The sequence below is a fragment of the Myodes glareolus genome, chromosome 8 (assembly GCF_982192425.1).
Source record: "Myodes glareolus chromosome 8, mMyoGla1.1, whole genome shotgun sequence".
NCBI classification, from domain to species: Eukaryota; Metazoa; Chordata; class Mammalia; order Rodentia; family Cricetidae; genus Myodes; species Myodes glareolus.
In genome coordinates, this window is record NC_142033.1 from 31,576,930 (window position 1) to 31,594,332 (window position 17,403).

The window sequence follows — 17,403 nt, forward strand, 5'->3', positions numbered from 1 at the left end:
AAGGACTGGTGCTCATGGCTCTGCAACTGCCCGGAAGCCCTAGTCACTCCCAGTTCCCTGGGTCTTGCACTATAGGTTTTGTTTTGGACAGAGTCAGGCAGGAGTCCCCAGCCGAAATGCTTTCTAGAGATAAGCAGATAACTTCAGATTTGAAGTTGCCCGATGGGTGAGAAAACAGTAGGGGCGTTGGCAACCTGGATAAGCACCTATCTAATTAAGGCATTCGACGGAAATTTTAAAACTACGGCTCAGCTGGCCAATGCACCATAAAAACAAAACTCCCAAGTTCTGGCCAACTCCCTGCCAAGTTGGTGCCCTCAATATTTCTAGGTCCAATGTTCATATGCTCCAACCTGCCGCGGATTCTGGGTCCCGTGAGACGCTTAGCTACCGCGGCGATCTCAGTCCTGCTCTTGGAGGCGCCTAATGAGGGCTCAGTGGGCCTTGTGCTTCGGTGATGCTTCCCAGGTTCCTGGGGACAGCAAGTGTCCCAAAACCCGTTACTGGCGACATTTTACTTCCACCAGAAACCGAACTGCGTCCAGTTTTTCTCCCAACGGCGACTTGCCGACGGGCACAGTTCCGGGCTAGTGGGGGAGTGGGCGTGGGAAACCGGGAAATCCAAACCTGGTATCCAGGGAGGGGTGTGGCCGGACGCGGGGAGTCCCCGCCCCTCCCAGCAGTGGCCCCGCCCCTGTGTTCTAGTGTTTAGCCGGCGCTCGCGCTCTAGCCTGAGTCCTCGGGACCCCAAGAGAGTGTAGGTCGCGCAGGACGCTACCTGGCAGAACAGAAAGCTCAGATTGCGTCCCTCAGCCGGGATAACTTGGCTAGCCAGTGTCCACAGATACCGCTGCAGTTGTGGCCGGAGCCAGTGAGTCCCTGCCCCGCGCTCTCCCCGGTCCTGCGCTGCGGGGCGCGTATCGCTTCTTTGCGGGTCCAGGGATCGAGAAAGAGTTCGTGCTTGAGAACTGGGCTCTGTGCCCAGCGCGAGGTGCAGGATGGAGAGCAAAGCGCTGCTAGCTGTCGCTCTGTGGCTCTTCGTGGAGACCCAGGCCGCCTCTGTGGGTAAGGAGCCTGCTCTTTAAAAGTAAGGCGGCGAAGCAGGGTGCGGGCGGAAAGTGGGGATGTGAGACAAGAAGACCTAACTCGGGGAGAACTAGGGAGCTGCCCTTTGGTGTCCTTTCATTACCAACGAGAAAACAGGTTCAAAGACAGGCCCGAAAAGACCCAGCCAGTCGATAGTCTCCAGAGCTCTAGCCCCGAACTCTAATCCCCCCCGCCCCCCAGGACTTCGGTGGGAGCCTGTGACGTGGAGCCGACACAGCCTAGGGCGTTGGGGACGCGGGAATGGGAAGGCACTCTGAGCAGGGGTAAAAGATGCCCCCACAGGCAACTACAGGCAGTGAAACGCCTGCAAGCGAGCGCAAACGGGGCGCCCTGCGTGGCATTCTGCACTCCGGGCCCGGCGGAGCCTCCACGGAGTGGAGCGGGAACCCGCCCCCTGCTTTCTGGGCTTCAGCTCCCGCACTTGAGCGCACCGACTAAGAGAGGCGAGGTCTCTTCATAGGACAAAACTTTCTTCTCCCAGCTTTCTTTTGTGCAGAACATTACTTTCCTCGCAGGAACAAGAGGCGGCCCCCTCTTTTGTGACAGTTTCTCCGGGCATCTTAAAGTAACTATCCACTTAATACCCCAAAGCGTTTGGTCCAGGGGTAAACTCATAGTCAGAAACCGAACTTCAGAAATCTCTTGTGTTTGGCGCACTAAGCGCCACTTTTCATGCCACTTAATATTGCCCTCTGCTTCAAGGTTAGTAGCGCTCATGCTCTTGGGTTCTTGGTACAGCTTCTCTTCCCATCTATTCCCTTTCCTCCTCTCCTTTTCCCTCCCCTCCCATTCCCTTCCTTCCCACCCTTCTTCCTCTATTTCTGTCTCATTTCCTTCCTGTAGCTTCGTTCTGCAGTTTTCCCAGTCTCACCCGTTGGAGAACAGAGGGTCAGAAAATAAAAACTCAATTCTGTAAAAACATCCCTTGCATCAGAAGAGCATTGCATGCCTTAAAAACGCTGGCGCTGACATACAGTACCAAGATCATCTGTCTACAGTTATTGAATTTTCTTCATAATGACTCAGTTCATCAGACCGGCTCTGTCATGGGTGCTCATTTGTCCCTGACAAACCCTTCACTCTCCCCCTCTCTGGGAAGAGAAAGACAGTCTGGAACATGTGCTGGCCCTGTGTCCCACAAAGAAGTGAGCTGCTTTGAAGCCTGGGGTGTTCCTAGTGCAGCAGTTTAACAGCAGCCTGGCTCCCTGAATAAAACGGAGGCTGTCCTTTCGGATTGTGTGACTTGCTTAATTGGATTGGACTATAATTGGTGCCATCGAGTTCTAGAGACAGAGCTGCTGTTGTTTTTCCTTCTCGTCATTGAGCGGGAAGGATAACAGTGCACAAATTAATTAATGCTGGTTATGGGATTCGAACATAAAAGGGCTTTTATTGTGCAGTCGCATATGTACCTCTTCCAGTCAGAATGAACTTTCTAGGGGAGAGAAGCCAAACTTGCCAATAAAAATGAATGAGCTCCGATGGGGGGGGGGGTAATTAGTCATTGATGAAACTCTCCAATTATTATCGATAACCCTGTTGACTAGATTTGATTGTGGATAGATCCCTAGAATAGCGTGGGGTTGCCTTTGGCTTCTTATGAATGAGATGTCTTTTAAAGATGAACATAGCTAATATGCCCGCAGTCTAAGATAATCTCTGGCTGCACTTTACTATAGAGTCAATCAAGAGACTCTCATGGCTGGGGCATGTAGATCAGTGTAATGCTCAGCGTCCAGGTTTGCTTCCCAGCGCTGAAGAATAAAAGTCATTTACTGCAGAGGTGGGTGGATACATATTATCGAATGGCTAGTTATTTACTGCACGTTTTCCCTCATGCATCTGCCTAACTAATGGGTTCTATTTCATTTGCTCAACATGAGAACTGTATTCAGTTATTGTTTGGGGGCTAAGGTTTCTCAATCATGTTTAAAATCTACTTACCAAATAAACTGTTTTTATTTTCTGCTTCTCAAACAAAGTAGCATTCGATCATTGGAAGACTGGTTTATGAACATTTTAACTGCTTGCCTAGGTGAAGGGCAATGACACCTTCCGTACTGAAAAGTGTCGCACTGATGGGTTGAACGTTACTACCCCGTTCTGCAGTTGCCTCAGGGTGCTCCACAGAGCGCCCGTGACACAGTCATTTTAAATGTCATTTAAAATGCACGTTTGCAGATCTAGGACATCTGAACACTACGTAAAGTTCAGAACCATTGCCCAAATTCATGTCGTTAACACTGTCAACTAGCTTCTGAGATTTATTTATGTCATTTCATTTCCAATGTTTGAAAATATGTCATCAATCAATCCACCTAAAGTTATATCAGCAGCATGCATTGTACATCTGCTTAGGTTGGGTGTATGCGGGGTGCTTTGGCCATAGATTGTTTTGCACATCTGTGTATGTAGGTGTGCGAGAACCCGTGCTGTCGGTTAACTGCCTGCCTCCGGTTGTCCACATAGCGGCCACAGCGTCATGGCACTGGCTGTTTACCCTGGCTATTTGCCCGTGCTCTCTTTATTCACACGGCCTCGTATTTGTTCACGATCTCTTATTTGCCCAACAATGTCAATGCCAGCTGAGGCTTTAAGAGTCATCTGCTCTTGGTTGGTGTGAATCAGAAAGCCTGGATGGCTGCCTGGTATTAATTAGTTATTTTTTCTTTTCAGACAGCCGCACTATGTGGCCCACGCTAGCCTCAAACTTACGGTCCTCTTGTTTCGTTCCTCTGAAAGCTGGCCTTCCAGGTGTGCACCACCAGGCTAGGCAGGTCAGTTGCTTTTCACGCTGAGAGCTGGAAGATTTTGATGTCCCTTAACGTGGTGGGCAACTTTGCTTTTCCTCATGCTTTTAACGTGCCTGATGACACTTTACATCTAGGTGACTAAAAACGAGTTATCTTGCTGTGGAATGACCTGTAGAGATGTGTAGCTCTCATGATGTCTTTCTGCATTCTCATCTGTAGGTAGCATGTATCTTGTGTCTGGAGCTTTGTGCTGGGATGAGCTCAGAGCTTTAATTAATGAATTGAGAGCCCCCCCCATTGTAGCTCATTAGAGTTACACTATTCACAGTTTTGCTCAGAGAAAAATTATATTAATATGCATGTATACATGAACTTGAGAAACGTTTCTCTTCCTCAGTTTATTTTCCTTCATCTAAATGTGCTGTCTTTAGGAGCCGCCACCTCAGCGTTTGCAGCTCAGTCACCAAAGGAAATCTGCTACACAGCATGATAAAAGACAATGGGACAAGGTCACAGTGGCTCCTGTCCTTCTCGGGGGGTATGGGGATGAGCTGTGTAGACATCTCTCCGGGGAGTTTGCATTAATCAGCAATTTAGTCAGAGGTGTACATCCTATGCTTTACAAGAAATGTCAGCGGGTCCTTCCCCAAGGGCCTGAGATCATCAGATGGGGGTTCACCGGGTTTCAATGTCCCATATCCTTTTGTAAGACCTTGAAGTTGGCAGTGAGGGAAAACAGGAACTCCACCCTAGCGCCGTGCACTGCAGAACTGTTGTGTTGGTTTGTGACCATCTGCCCATTCTTCCTGTTATGACAGAGCTTGTGAACTTTTACTGGGAATGGGGCATGCAGCAAATTCCACTTTTATACAATGAATTGCTGAAGAGGCCATTTAAAACTTGGAGTGTGCATTGTTTATGGAAGGTGTTTCCTATTGGGTCCGACTCTTATCTAATTTGTTTCTAGTTTTGCCGGGCGATTCTCTCCATCCGCCGAAGCTCAGCACACAAAAGGACGTACTCACAATCTTGGCAAATAGAACCCTTCAGATTACTTGCAGGTAAGGATCCACTTTGGATTCAGATTTCCTGTGTGAAAGAACTCATTGTTTACTGAGGTCACAACAATTTCCATTACTGAAGAATTATAATAGTATTGTTGTAATTGTTTATAAGTCATGAGACTTCTAAGAACTCATGCAATAATGAAACAATGAGAAAGGTCTTTTCAAACTTTTGTACTATTTTGTTGGGCCTTTTCAACACGTACAAGCATTTTACGCAAATGCAACATGCACACACATACACACAAGCGTGCACACATGTAAATGTATGCCAAACTGACATGTGATAGACATTCACGACTATTGATCAATCCGTCACGTTAAGGACATATTGTTATGAAATAGAGTTGAAGTTTGAGCCATGTTCATATCAGTTAGAATGGCTTTTGGACATCTTTTTAGCCCTTTATAAGACCTGTATTCTATAAATGAAATTCTGTCTATAGTAGCAATTTAGTCTCTAGCCAATAATATTCCTGACCATATGTTCTGTTGAAAACATGAACTTCATACTCTGCCTTGATGTTCGGGGCCTCTTTTCCGCTTGCCAGCAAGAAGCCATGCTGCTGATCTGGATAAGCAGGGCAACAGCACTCTTTGACAAGAGGCCTTTGAAATTTGTGTTTCAACCAAGAGGCAAGAAAGGAAACCTAGAGGAGGTGTAGGTCTTTGTGGTCATGAGAGACCTGGAGGTCTCTGCAGAGCTGCCTGGTTTGGTGGAGATGGTGGTAGATACAGGCAATGGTGTCATCTAAGAAGAGTGCTTGGTGCCTCAAAGAGCCCTGGCGGCTTGTAGCCATTGCTTCATATTTGAAGAATACCAAGTGGTCCACAGAATAACTCAGGTCTGTTTTAGATTGTTGTATGTGGCCCAGGCCTCTTATCTAATGCCCAGTCTTTGGGGGTAAAGCAAAACCGAAAGTTGTAGCAGGAGCTGTTTACCTTCAATCAATCACGGCATTTCCAGAGATTTCCCTCTACCTAGTCTCAGACACAAAGGTTACTTAAGATCTGCAAAGGTTCCCGCCTCCCTTTGGAGATGGCAGAAACACTTCTTTTGTTCTGGGCAAACCCTAGAGCGAACAGGCAACGTCGTGAGTGTTCCAAGCTATTTGAACGAAGGCTCAGCGGGTCACGTTGTTTTATTCATATTGACTAGAAAGCAATAAAACTGTTGTCTATCTAATGCGACCCTTGCGAGGCACCACGAGTCTCTTCTCTCTGTGCCTCTCTTCTCACTTGCCCCCATACCTGCATGATGATTCTGTCTTCCCTGCTGTGTCCCCAACACTCCCGATGTGCACTGGTCCCTGTGCTCCGCATTTACTATTCTGCTTGAAATGCGGTTCCTGCTGATGTGCGTAGGACCAGCTTGGCCAAGTTCCTCCCTGGCCTTTGCTTCTTTCATATTTTTCTTCAAACACTAAATCACCACCTTTTATACAAGCACGTGTGCTCTCTTACTGTCTTTCTCCCCCGATTAGAGTGATGGTCCATAAAGGAACTGGTTGATTTCTCGCATTGGTGTGCCCTGGGCAAGTGCTCTAGCACTGAGCATCATCTCCCTGGTCCCTTAAAGCATCGGTTTTTGTCCTTAATGGTGCTCAGCAACCATCTATGCTTTAAAAATATTTACTGAAAGAATGAATGTGTGAACTAACAGAAAACACATGATCCTGTGGGTGACTTCTGAGATGGAGTGTGTGGTCTCTGGTGGCATGTCCATGCAGACTGTCTGTAATCGGTGTCTGTCAGCTGGAAAGTGTCTGGTGAGCGTTTATATACATGTGAGAACCAAACCTCCCGTTGTCTTCGACATAACCTGGAGCCACGGAGTGTCATATTAATACTTTCCTGGGATACTTTTCTCAGGGGAGAGAGGGACCTGGATTGGCTTTGGCCCAACAACCAGCGTGTTTCTGGGGAAAGGGTGTTGGTGACTGAGTGCAGCGACAGTATCTTCTGCAAGACACTCACAGTTCCAAAAATGGTCGGAAACGATACCGGAGCCTACAAGTGCCTCTACCGGGATGTCAACCTGGCCTCCGTTGTTTACGTCTACGTTCAAGGTAAGCAGTGGGCCGGAACATACTTCTCACGTCCACTCACCAGGTCTAAAACACAAGAGGCCCAAGAAAAGTTGAATCCAATAGGAGGCTTGTTGGAAAGGCTGCTTGCCAAGGAGTATAAAAGCTTCTCTCCCAGGCTTCCTCTGAGAAAGGACTCGCTGACAGTCTGGGCTTCGGTCTGAGCTGCGTTTCTCTTCTCCAGTTAGGTCCCTTTTCTGTGGGGCTCTGAGTTTCTCTGTGAGTCACCGTGGGCTATAGGGACTCAAAAAATGCCTTCAGCCATTGAGCCCCTGGGATCTTAGCGATGGAGGGAGATGGGAGGTGAATTATAGCAAGGTTTCTGTGACGAGATAGGTTATCTGTACCAAGGAGGAGCTTTCTGCAGGAATGCATCGCGCAATAGCCGAGGACTCTGGAGGCTGTTTTCCTTTTCCCCTCCCCCATAAGATCTTTCCTTTCCAGACTCACACTTTATAGAAAAAAATTCACATACCCATGTGCAAAGCCCAACACCCCCTCAAAGGAACCCTCGAGTACTGCATTTCTTGTCTTTGCTTGTGTGATCTGAGAGGACTTGGCTTTTGGAATCAGCTCCAGGGAGATACAAGAAGAGTCGTAGGGAGAGTCACTTCATAGTTAGAGCATGTGTTTTATGTGGGATTTTTTTGTATACTTCACCTTTGAGGGCTAATGATTTGGGACTGATTTATAAAAGCCCGCGTTTTATGTCGAAGGATTAACTTAGCTCTTGTCTCACTCACATCAAAGGGTTAGTTTAGCTCTGGGAGTAAGTTGTGTGACTTAACGCCTTTATAAGGAAAACTACAATGTAATATGTATTCAATATTTAGAGCATGAACTATGATCTCGTTTATATTTTATAAATGGCTTACCACCTTTTCTTGTGAAAATCCTGTCTTCACTTATGAGATGCCTGTAATATCATGCACTTCTCAGGAATATAAAGGTTGCATCTTGTATTATCTGTTTTTTTTTATTTTTGTGTGAATGAGAGTTGTGCATGTATGTATGTGTACGGTGTTTGTGTACTGTGTGAGTGCCTGCTGCCTGTGAAAGTCAGAAGAGGACATTGGATTCCACTGGAACTGGAGTTACAGATGGCTGTGAGCCACCGTGGGTGCTGGGAACTGAATGCAAATCCTCCACAGGAGCGGCCAGGGCACCTAACTGCTGGGCCACCTCTCCAAGTCTGGGTTGCATTGTGTTTGGCATGGGCAACCTGCGCTGTGTTTCTTGCAGAGAAGGATGAATCTTCAAAGGATTTATTTGTTCATCTGTATGCAACCTCCCTTCTCGGAGGATTTGAGACAGGTGAAAAATGACTTTGAAATTTTTTTCTGGAAACCACTATTACCAGACAGGAAGGTTCTTCATCAGGGTAGCACCCTTACAGATCTGCCCTTCCATTCCAGTAGGGACAGCCTATGGAAGAACACAGCCCATGACCCAGGGTACCCTGGGGATGTTCAGTGGTTGGGTATTCTTTTAGCCTAGGGTGAGGAAAGTCTAAAATGGAGTTCTTTGGCCTCCTCCTCACTCCACAGAGCTGAGGGAGACAAGGCTTGGATCTTGGGGGAATGTCTGGCTCCTTTTGATTTGGCAGTCTTGGGAGATGTGGCTCTCTCAGAAGACTGCAAGGATTTCCTGCTCTCGGCCTGTCTGGAAACGCTACAAGATGAGCCTCTCCCACAATATCTCGTTACTTCCTTCTCCCCACGTCAGGAAACCTGGAGACATGCAAAAAGTCATTTCATGGGTTACAGTAAATATTTTATTTTGAGAGGATGTGTGGTTGTTTAGTGTTCCTTTGTTTATTTCCCCTTTAGGGTTACTGAAATAGAATTGCGCGACCAAATAACTTTAGCCTTAAGTCAAGAGGTTAATTTAGATTCTCCAGGCTTGCCCTGAATGAAGCAAGTCATGTAATAGTCTGTCTGTTAACATGTGCAACGGGGTGGGGGTGGAGGGGCAGGCAATAGCAACAAGTGGTGGTCTCTAGCACTGATTGCCAGTGTACTCAGTGCCATTGGATGCACCGTGAAATTCTGTTCCCGCCTCAGCTTAGCCTTCTGTGTTGGGTAATCCAAGAGTTTGGTCATGAAGTTTAACAACAGGAAAGAAAGCATTGGATGTATTATTCCCTATGGACAGGTCCTTAATGTCCCCCTCTGATCCCCACCTCACTTCCTCCGTCCTCTGACCCATCTAGCGGTGGATGGAGCCAGGAGGTTGGCCTTGGCCTCGTACCATAATGGCTATGACATGTTGGGGGGCGGGTGGCAAAGCTGCGTGTCTATGCTCTCCAGCTGGGGAGGAAATCAGACCTTTGCTGTTGAAAGGAATTAGCTACTCTTCTACCCTTTGGTTTCATTAACTCTTTCTTCACCTCTGAAAAGGTTTGATCAGATGTGTGGGAGGCAGGAACTGAGTTGTTACCTCTGAGATTTGAAGTGATAACTCCAGGCCAGGTCCCCTGCCTCTGGGGGATGGAGAAAATTCCCAGCCGTGTACTGATGCTGTGTGAATACTCTCTGAAGGATAGCAAATCACTCTGGCTTTTGGCTCAATTGTTTGGCCTTGTGGTTTCCCAGATATTTATTGTCAGAGATGTTTGTAAGTTCTAAGTCTTGAACTAAATGCAGTGGCTATTAAACATTGGCACATAGCGACTCTTATCTTCGGAGCCTGCAGTCTCTAGGTATTACAGAACTCACTCTTTAGAATCGCTGGACCATCTAATTGTTCTTTTCTCTTAAAGATTCCAGTTTCTTCTCAGGTCATTTATATTATTTGCCTATTGAAAGAAATGAATTTTTGGCATCAGAAAACTCATAATTTCAGTGTATGGATTTAAAGTGTTTATTTTATAAAAATTATAATAATCTATTAAAGCATGGAATTTCTAAAATAGATTCTACTTATTAATGCTCCATGTGGAGAAGTTAAGATCATTATTGGAGTTTGCATTGAGATTTTCCTCTCTCTTTCTGTCTCTCTCTGTCTCTCTTTGTCTGTCTGTCTGTCTGTCTCTGCATGTGTGTCTGTGTGTATATGTTTCTCTCCCCTTCCTTGACCATAGCTTTGGAGCCAGATACCTACATGCAGACTCTAGTCAAAGATATGGGCATCTTTGCTCATGCCAATTGTCAATGACAATCATTCAGTCATTCAGTTAAGGTTCATGGACCCAGGAATTCCAACTGTCCTGCTAATAACTCACTGGGAGAATTCACTTTTCTTCCAGATTACAGATCACCATTCATCGCCTCTGTCAGTGATCAGCATGACATCGTGTACATCACCGACAACAAAAACAAGTCCGTTGTGGTTCCGTGCCGAGGGTCGATTTCAAATCTCAACGTGTCCCTCTGTGCAGTGAGTTGCCTCCTTTTCAGTCACCTCCTAAGTTTCCATGGTTGTAAGCCTCTTGGCCAATGTCCTTCCTGCTTCCGATGTATGTCAACAGTGAACTGCAAAGACCCTGTAGCGCGGGTCAACCGCACCATAAACAACTTACCTTCTTGAAAGTAAGATGGATCCTTCATGGGTCATCAAGTTCGGACGGCACTGGGTAAATGTTCATTGTTTCTTTGTTGTTATGCAGAGATATCCGGAAAGGAGGTTTGTCCCGGATGGAAACAGAATCTCCTGGGACAGTGAGACAGGCTTTACTATCCCCAGTTACATGATCAGCTACGCCGGTGTAGTCTTCTGCGAGGCAAAGATCAATGATGAAACCTATCAGTCTATCATGTACATAGTTGTGGTTGTAGGTAAGTGGGCATTTCCCTTCTGTTCCATTAGTACCGACTAATAAAAGCGGCTTTCTACATGAAGATCCTGGAGAGGAAGGTGTAGGGTGAAGGGCTAGGGATGTGGAAAAAGATGTTAGCTCAGGATGTGGTGCTGGTCAACTCATTACAAATGCTCTTCTCTACCAGACAAACCATTGCAGCAGGGGGACAGGGGGTATTCCTTCTTTCTTGCCAAGACCAAGAATGAAAAAATATCACCACCAAAGCTCATTTTATAAAAAATGCAATATTCAGATCACTGCTCTCTGCCAATTCCTTTAATTGTATCCATTAAATGGAAAGTTCAACAATTTACTCAAGTGGGCCCCATTGGCCTAGACTTTATTATTTGTCAGGTTCCATTGGCGAAAATGCTGGAGGTAGTGATTTGTGAGTCACCGTAAACCCTCTTCCTAAAAGCCATCTCGCAGCAGCGAGTCCCCCAAAGAGAAGTGATGTCACAGACTTCGCACCACTTTAAAGATGTGTGCCGAGCCCTAGATGTCTTTTCCATCTCACTTTCTGTTTTTATCATTTCCTTGTTCCAGGATATAAGATTTATGATGTGATGCTGAGCCCCCCTCATAGAATCGAGCTATCTGCGGGAGAGAAGCTTGTCTTAAATTGTACAGCAACAACTGAGCTCAACGTGGGGCTTCATTTCAACTGGCAGGTCCCTTCTTTGAAGGTAACACAAACCACGCAAAGCCAGACCTCTGAATACTTTGATTATAAGTCCTAATGAAGTTTGCTTAAGAGATATAGAGTCCCTTCTGGTCAGATAAATTATAAAGACTTTAAAACATATGTGCATGTGTGCATGCTCTCTCTCTCTCTCTCTCTCTCTCTCTCTCTCTCTCTCTCTCTCTCACACACACACACACACACACACACACACACACACAAAAAAAAAAAATGAACCCTGACTTTAATATAAAAAGCATGGCGGAATAAATAGCAACCATGAAAAGACACCTTACTAAGAATCCCAACCCACCCTTCTGCAGCTGGGTTGTGCAGATTGGTCTTCACTAAGTTATTAATCTTTTTTTTTTAAGATTTGTTTATTTATTATGTACACAGTATTCTCAGGATTTTGTCTGCATGTACGCCTGCAGGCCAGAAGAGGGCACCAGATCTCATTACAGATGGTTGTGAGCCACCATGTGGTTGCTGGGAATTGAACTCAGGACCTTTGGAAGAGCAGGCAGTGCTCTTAACCACTGAGCCATCTCTCCAGCCCCAGTTATTAATCTTTTGACATTACAGTCTTTCTCTGTTCTCTAAAGTCCTTGATCCGTTTGTCCCTTTAAGAGGTGAGCTGAGTTCCGTTTCTCTTTAAAGAGCTCTATTTGTATCCACACTCGACACACATCTCATTCTCGTTAGGTAAAGAAGGCTTCAAAATCCCCCCTCAGTTCCGTGTATTTCAACTTCCACTCATTTCTCCTGAATCCCAAAATATACGTTGATGTGGTGTTTAAATCCTCAATAGTAGGGTCCGCCAAGGGTCAGGACTGGATTCTGCAGGTCTCTAGGAGCTACTGGATAGTTAGTGTTCTACCGGGCTGTGAACTTTTACTAAAATCATTTTCTTTTTCAGCATCACCACAACAAGATTATAAACAGGGACGTGAAGCCCCTTCCTGGGATTGACTCGAAGAAATTTTTGAGCACCTTGATAATAGATAGTGTGACCAGGAATGACCAAGGGCTATACATCTGCATAGCATCCAGTGGGAAGATGACCAAGAAAAACAGCACATTTGTCCAAGTTCATAGTAAGCGACCTTTTCTTGCTAATACACTGTACCTGGGAGAGTCAGATGACGTACATCAATCTAGATTACCTTGTTCCTTCACAAGATACTTTTGAGTCCTTGTTAATGAGGACACAAGACCTAGAGGTCAGCAGCTTAGCTTTGGAGTCAGGGACTCGGGTTCAAAACCTCAACTTTGAAATGACCCATGATACATGCTCACTAGGCATTGCTCATTATAGCGGTTGCTGCGATTATTATTGTACGTAGAGTGTTAATATATATATATATATATATTATATAATATATATCTATATCTCTCTATATATACTAACCATTATATAATGGTCAAATGTTGTCAAAGATTTCAGTTTACTGCAAGGAAGGTTAAGGGCTTACTTGAATGAGCATGCACTTCTCCAACTGGGGAAACCCAGATTCAGTTACTTTCTGTGTGGTTTTAGGTAAATCATTTGAATGTTCAGTTGTGCCCTCGTATTTACATAGCTGTCTCAGTTTAGATCACTTGCAATACTAGAGCTCTCACTTATGCTTTTGCAGGGTTACTTTGTGGCTTACTGGGAATAGTTTGTTTGTGATATCAGGGGCTGGCAGGTGCTAGGCAAGTGATCTCTCATTATGTCCTTTAAAGGAAGTGAAGGCAGAAGTGTTGGGGGGGACACTTAGGAGTCTGATTGTTCAAATCCAGGTGAGAGATGGTAGAGGACTCAGGCTAGGGTATCTGTGGAGGAAGAAGAAGAAATGAGATCCTGAATCTATTCCTAAGACATAGTCAGTGTGACTTGTTGGTTGATTCGCTGTCAGTGATAATGACTTGAGCTTTCAACACAAAAGGATGGCTTGTACTTTACTATGAGCAATGAAGCAGTGGTGTTTCTAAGAGGACTGGGTGGGATAGGATTTGGAGAATGATGTTGAGTTCCTTTGGAGATGCCCATTAAACATCCCGGGAAAGATGTTTGATATGGAGACCTGGAACCCAGAGAAGTCAGGGCAGAGGTGGAAAATTTGTATGTATGGCAGATGTTTTGAATCTGAGAGTGGATTGAAGAGGGGACAGGTAAAGAGAGGAGGTCTGAGGAGTGAGTGCTGGGATGGTCAACTCTTGAGTGTGGGGAGAGGGTGTCACAGGAGCAGAGGATAAGGTGTGTCTGCTGCTCACTGGGGGATTTAGAGGAGGTTGTGTGGAGGAATGGATGCTCAAGGTTCATGAGAGTGCGAGTGAGGGGAGAATTCTGACAGCAGCGACAGGAGAGACAGTGTTGGACTCTTAGAATGGCGGTCTATCCATGTACCTCGACATTCAATTTTCACTTGACTAAAAATCCAAACCCAAAGGGTACTTATAGTAACTTGGCATTTATGAGAACTGTTGCTTTTTATTTTCTTCTAGCAAAACCGTTTATTGCTTTTGATAGCAGTATGGAATCCTTGGTGGAAGTCACAGTGGGCAGCCAAGTCCGAATCCCTGTCAAGCATCTTAGTTACCCGGCTCCTGATATCAAATGGTAACAACTGCGAATCAAAGCCTAACATTGGTCTGCTAGAAATAAAATCCCTAAGTTGTGGTAATTCCGGGGACTCTCTTCCATAGGTACAGAAATGGAAGACCCATTGAGTCCAATTACACAATGATAGTGGGCGACGAGCTCACAATCATGGAAGTGAGTGAACGAGATGCAGGAAACTACACAATTGTCCTTACCAATCCCATTTCAATGGAGAAACAGAGTCACGTGGTTTCTCTGGTCGTGAATGGTGAGTCCTTTCAGGGCCTCCTCTGGCCACAATTGACTAGGAAGGGAGAGAATGGGTCTTTCTTTGTCTCCCGGGCATCATTGCTTGTCTCCGGTTGCATCATCTGCATCAGTAACTGGGCCAACGCACGAAAAATGAAAAACGACCCAGGAAGGTGGATTTGGATTGAGATGTGGCATGGCATGCCCTGGCCACGCCTTCTTGATGAGTCAAGTGAATGTGCTGTTGGTGGTCGCATGCAAGGTCAAAGTTGATGGTACCCTCTAGACAAAGGCCTCTGGGGTCACTCTAAGCTTTGTGACTTCCCATTGCTCCTGCCCACAAAACAACACACTGAGCGAGGATTTGGGAGACTCGCTTTGTGTTTTGTGTGATGTTTTCGTCTGAAGCTTTAGCTTCTTTGCTCCCAATACATGGCAGAATCCACACAGGAGACCTAGGCTAGCGTCATTGGCTGAACTGCTGTCTGGTCAGAGGACATACTTTGAGTCTGTCCAGAAAAGATTATAAGCTTTTGATTTAAGAAGGATTCCATCTTTACTTTCCTAAAGTGAATGCTTTAATTAAGTATTTGGGGCTGGGGACAGAAAGGTACCATGGCCGGGTGAGTGCAGAAGGTACCATGCTATCTGCCAACTTGCTAAAGGACTTCTTAGAATCTTCACTATGCTCATGAATATGGCCTTCTCCAGTGGGAGAGAGAGAGTCCTGAGGGTTTAACTGGCTTATGTGACTAGAACACTCTTCCTCCCTCAGGAAACACATTAATATTTTGCTTCAAGCGCAGTTGCAGAAATGCTTCTAGGGTCATTTTTTGTGCTCCCTCCTGGCACCGGACATTAAAACTTCAAGATATTGTCTCACAACAGTAATGTACTTCCCACGTGTCTTGATCCTCCTCTGGGTGTCTGCCGAGCATGGCCTCGTTTCTTTTTTTTCTTTAGGGAGTATTTAAAAGATAACCGGTTCTGGGATGGTTGCTTAGAAGCAGCATGGGCAGAGGGGATTCGTGAGGGGAGTGGGGAAGACCAAAGGTGATAAGTACAATGAGAAGAAAATAATCAGACCACAAAAACAGAGAGACAGACGGAGTGCAACCCAATCGCTCGCTCCATGAGGTCACACACGCAGCGAACCTTAGCGTGTCCCTTGCTGTGTGCAGTAAACACAGACGTGAGGTCTGGATTCTGTTCAGAAGCAGAGTGTCTACCTTTGTCCTGGATTTTGCCATTGATTAACTGATGTCCTTGGGCAAGGCAAGTCTTTCAATGTTTGCCTCCTTTCTTCTCACGCCCATGGAATGAGAGCCAGAGCCATGGTTATGAGGACCGGCAATCAATGGAAATCATCTCAACAAGACATGGTGCACAAGAAATGTATTTGCTCTGTCATCCCGGTGGTTTTCTCTCTGTAGCCTCACCCCATTCTTGCTAGGCTGGAGGACATGGAGGGTAATATCGTTCATGCAGAGCGAGCGAGCGCCGCATGGGTGTGGGGAGTCTGCCTGAGTTCACCCAGCTTATCAGCGTTTAGTTTTATGATAGCATAAGAATTCAGGTTCTCTGTCTCCAAGTGTAGATGTTCCTTTGGAAAACAGGCAGAGGCGAAATCATCTGAGTACAAAGGGCAGAGCTGGACGCTGAAGTCCTCTCCTTGTTCCTCATAGCAATCGGGCAATTCACGGGTTGTCTTTTCTATGTCCAGTCCCACCCCAGATTGGGGAGAAAGCCTTGATCTCTCCCACGGATTTCTACCAGTATGGTACCATGCAGACGCTGACGTGTACAGTGTACGCCAACCCTCCCCTGCACCACATCCACTGGTACTGGCAGTTAGAAGAGGCGTGCTCCTACAAGCCCAGGTGAGCAGAGCCACGTGCTCCATTTTACTTGCCATCTTACATTCCTTCTGGCCAATCTATGCCATGATTCCATCTAAATCTACAAGGCTCTCTCCCAGGACATCACCCTTAAAACCGTACTTGGATTCTCCTCCCATTTTCCTCTGTGTCTTGAGTTTTAATAGGCACCTTGGCTTGGGGCATCCCCCTGTGTGGGTCAACTTTCTTCTTAGTTAGCCTTGATGCTGGCCTCTCCCAATGAACAATGGTTGCTTAGTTTTGCTAATTGCGGGTCTTTGGATCTTCATCTCTCTGTGAGCTGGGGGTACCACGTTGCTCCTCCTTATCTCTCAGAGGAAGTGCTGGTGGATGGGAGGCGGCGATAAACCTAGCCCAGGCCTCAGGAGCCTTAGGCCCAGCTTATCAAGTTCTACCACAAGTGCAGACATCCTTAATGAAAACAACAGCCCCCACCTTCAACCTACCACCCCAAACATTCGCCTTCCTGTTGTTGTTTTGAAACAGCAAGCACTAGTATTTTCCTCCGCTGCTGGCCGTTTCCTAAACAAAGGCCACAGCCCCAGAGAGATGGCTTTCAGGAGCCCATTGGCTTCCAAGTTTCCTTACCTTCCTTTGAACTGAATTAACTTGAATTGTCCTGTTGATCCGATTTATGAATGGAGACCTGAGTCGCTGATCCGATTTATGAATGGGGACTTGATCCCAAAATAGCTGCTTCCCTCCTGTCTCCGCAGTCAGCCAGCCACCTTGGGCCTTTCCACTGTCGTTGGCATCTATTTTTAATTGGCTCCAAGTCCTGTGAAGCGTTAACCTGTATCGAAAGTTATCCCTGAGAACATGATAGCCAAGGTCTGATCCTTTCCGGGGCTGTTGATTTGAATGGAAGAAAAGCCAAATCATGACACGCTATGCTTTCTCCCTCATACAGCCAAACAAACTCATATACTTGTAAAGAATGGAGGCATGTGAAGGATTTCCAGGGTGGAAATAAGATCGAAGTCACCAAAAACCAATATGCCCTAATTGAAGGGAAAAACAAAGTGAGTTTGATCTTCTTGATTTTGAATATCTTTCTTTCTAGTTCTCCCTTTGAATAGGAGGTGGTACAACATGCAAAGGTATGTTGGAGGTTATTAATCAAATAGTCTGCGTGATACCATCTATAATAGGCAAGTTATAGAATCATCCTGGTAGA

General features: G+C 45.9%; 1 protein-coding gene across 1 annotated transcript in view; it reads left to right on the forward strand.

The window, feature by feature from the left end:
• The first annotated feature begins 722 nt into the window (after positions 1 to 722).
• The window catches only part of Kdr (kinase insert domain receptor), a 42,613-nt gene continuing 25,932 nt past the window's right edge, over positions 723 to 17,403 (forward strand). Inside the window, exons 1-11 of the mRNA XM_048414882.3 lie at positions 723 to 1,065; positions 4,828 to 4,921; positions 6,797 to 6,993; positions 10,259 to 10,389; positions 10,619 to 10,787; positions 11,357 to 11,496; positions 12,412 to 12,589; positions 13,983 to 14,097; positions 14,184 to 14,347; positions 16,052 to 16,208; positions 17,137 to 17,248. Coding sequence (XP_048270839.3) covers positions 999 to 1,065; positions 4,828 to 4,921; positions 6,797 to 6,993; positions 10,259 to 10,389; positions 10,619 to 10,787; positions 11,357 to 11,496; positions 12,412 to 12,589; positions 13,983 to 14,097; positions 14,184 to 14,347; positions 16,052 to 16,208; positions 17,137 to 17,248 — 1,524 coding nt within the window. The 5' untranslated portion in view covers positions 723 to 998. The remainder of the gene's footprint in view (positions 1,066 to 4,827; positions 4,922 to 6,796; positions 6,994 to 10,258; positions 10,390 to 10,618; positions 10,788 to 11,356; positions 11,497 to 12,411; positions 12,590 to 13,982; positions 14,098 to 14,183; positions 14,348 to 16,051; positions 16,209 to 17,136; positions 17,249 to 17,403) is intronic.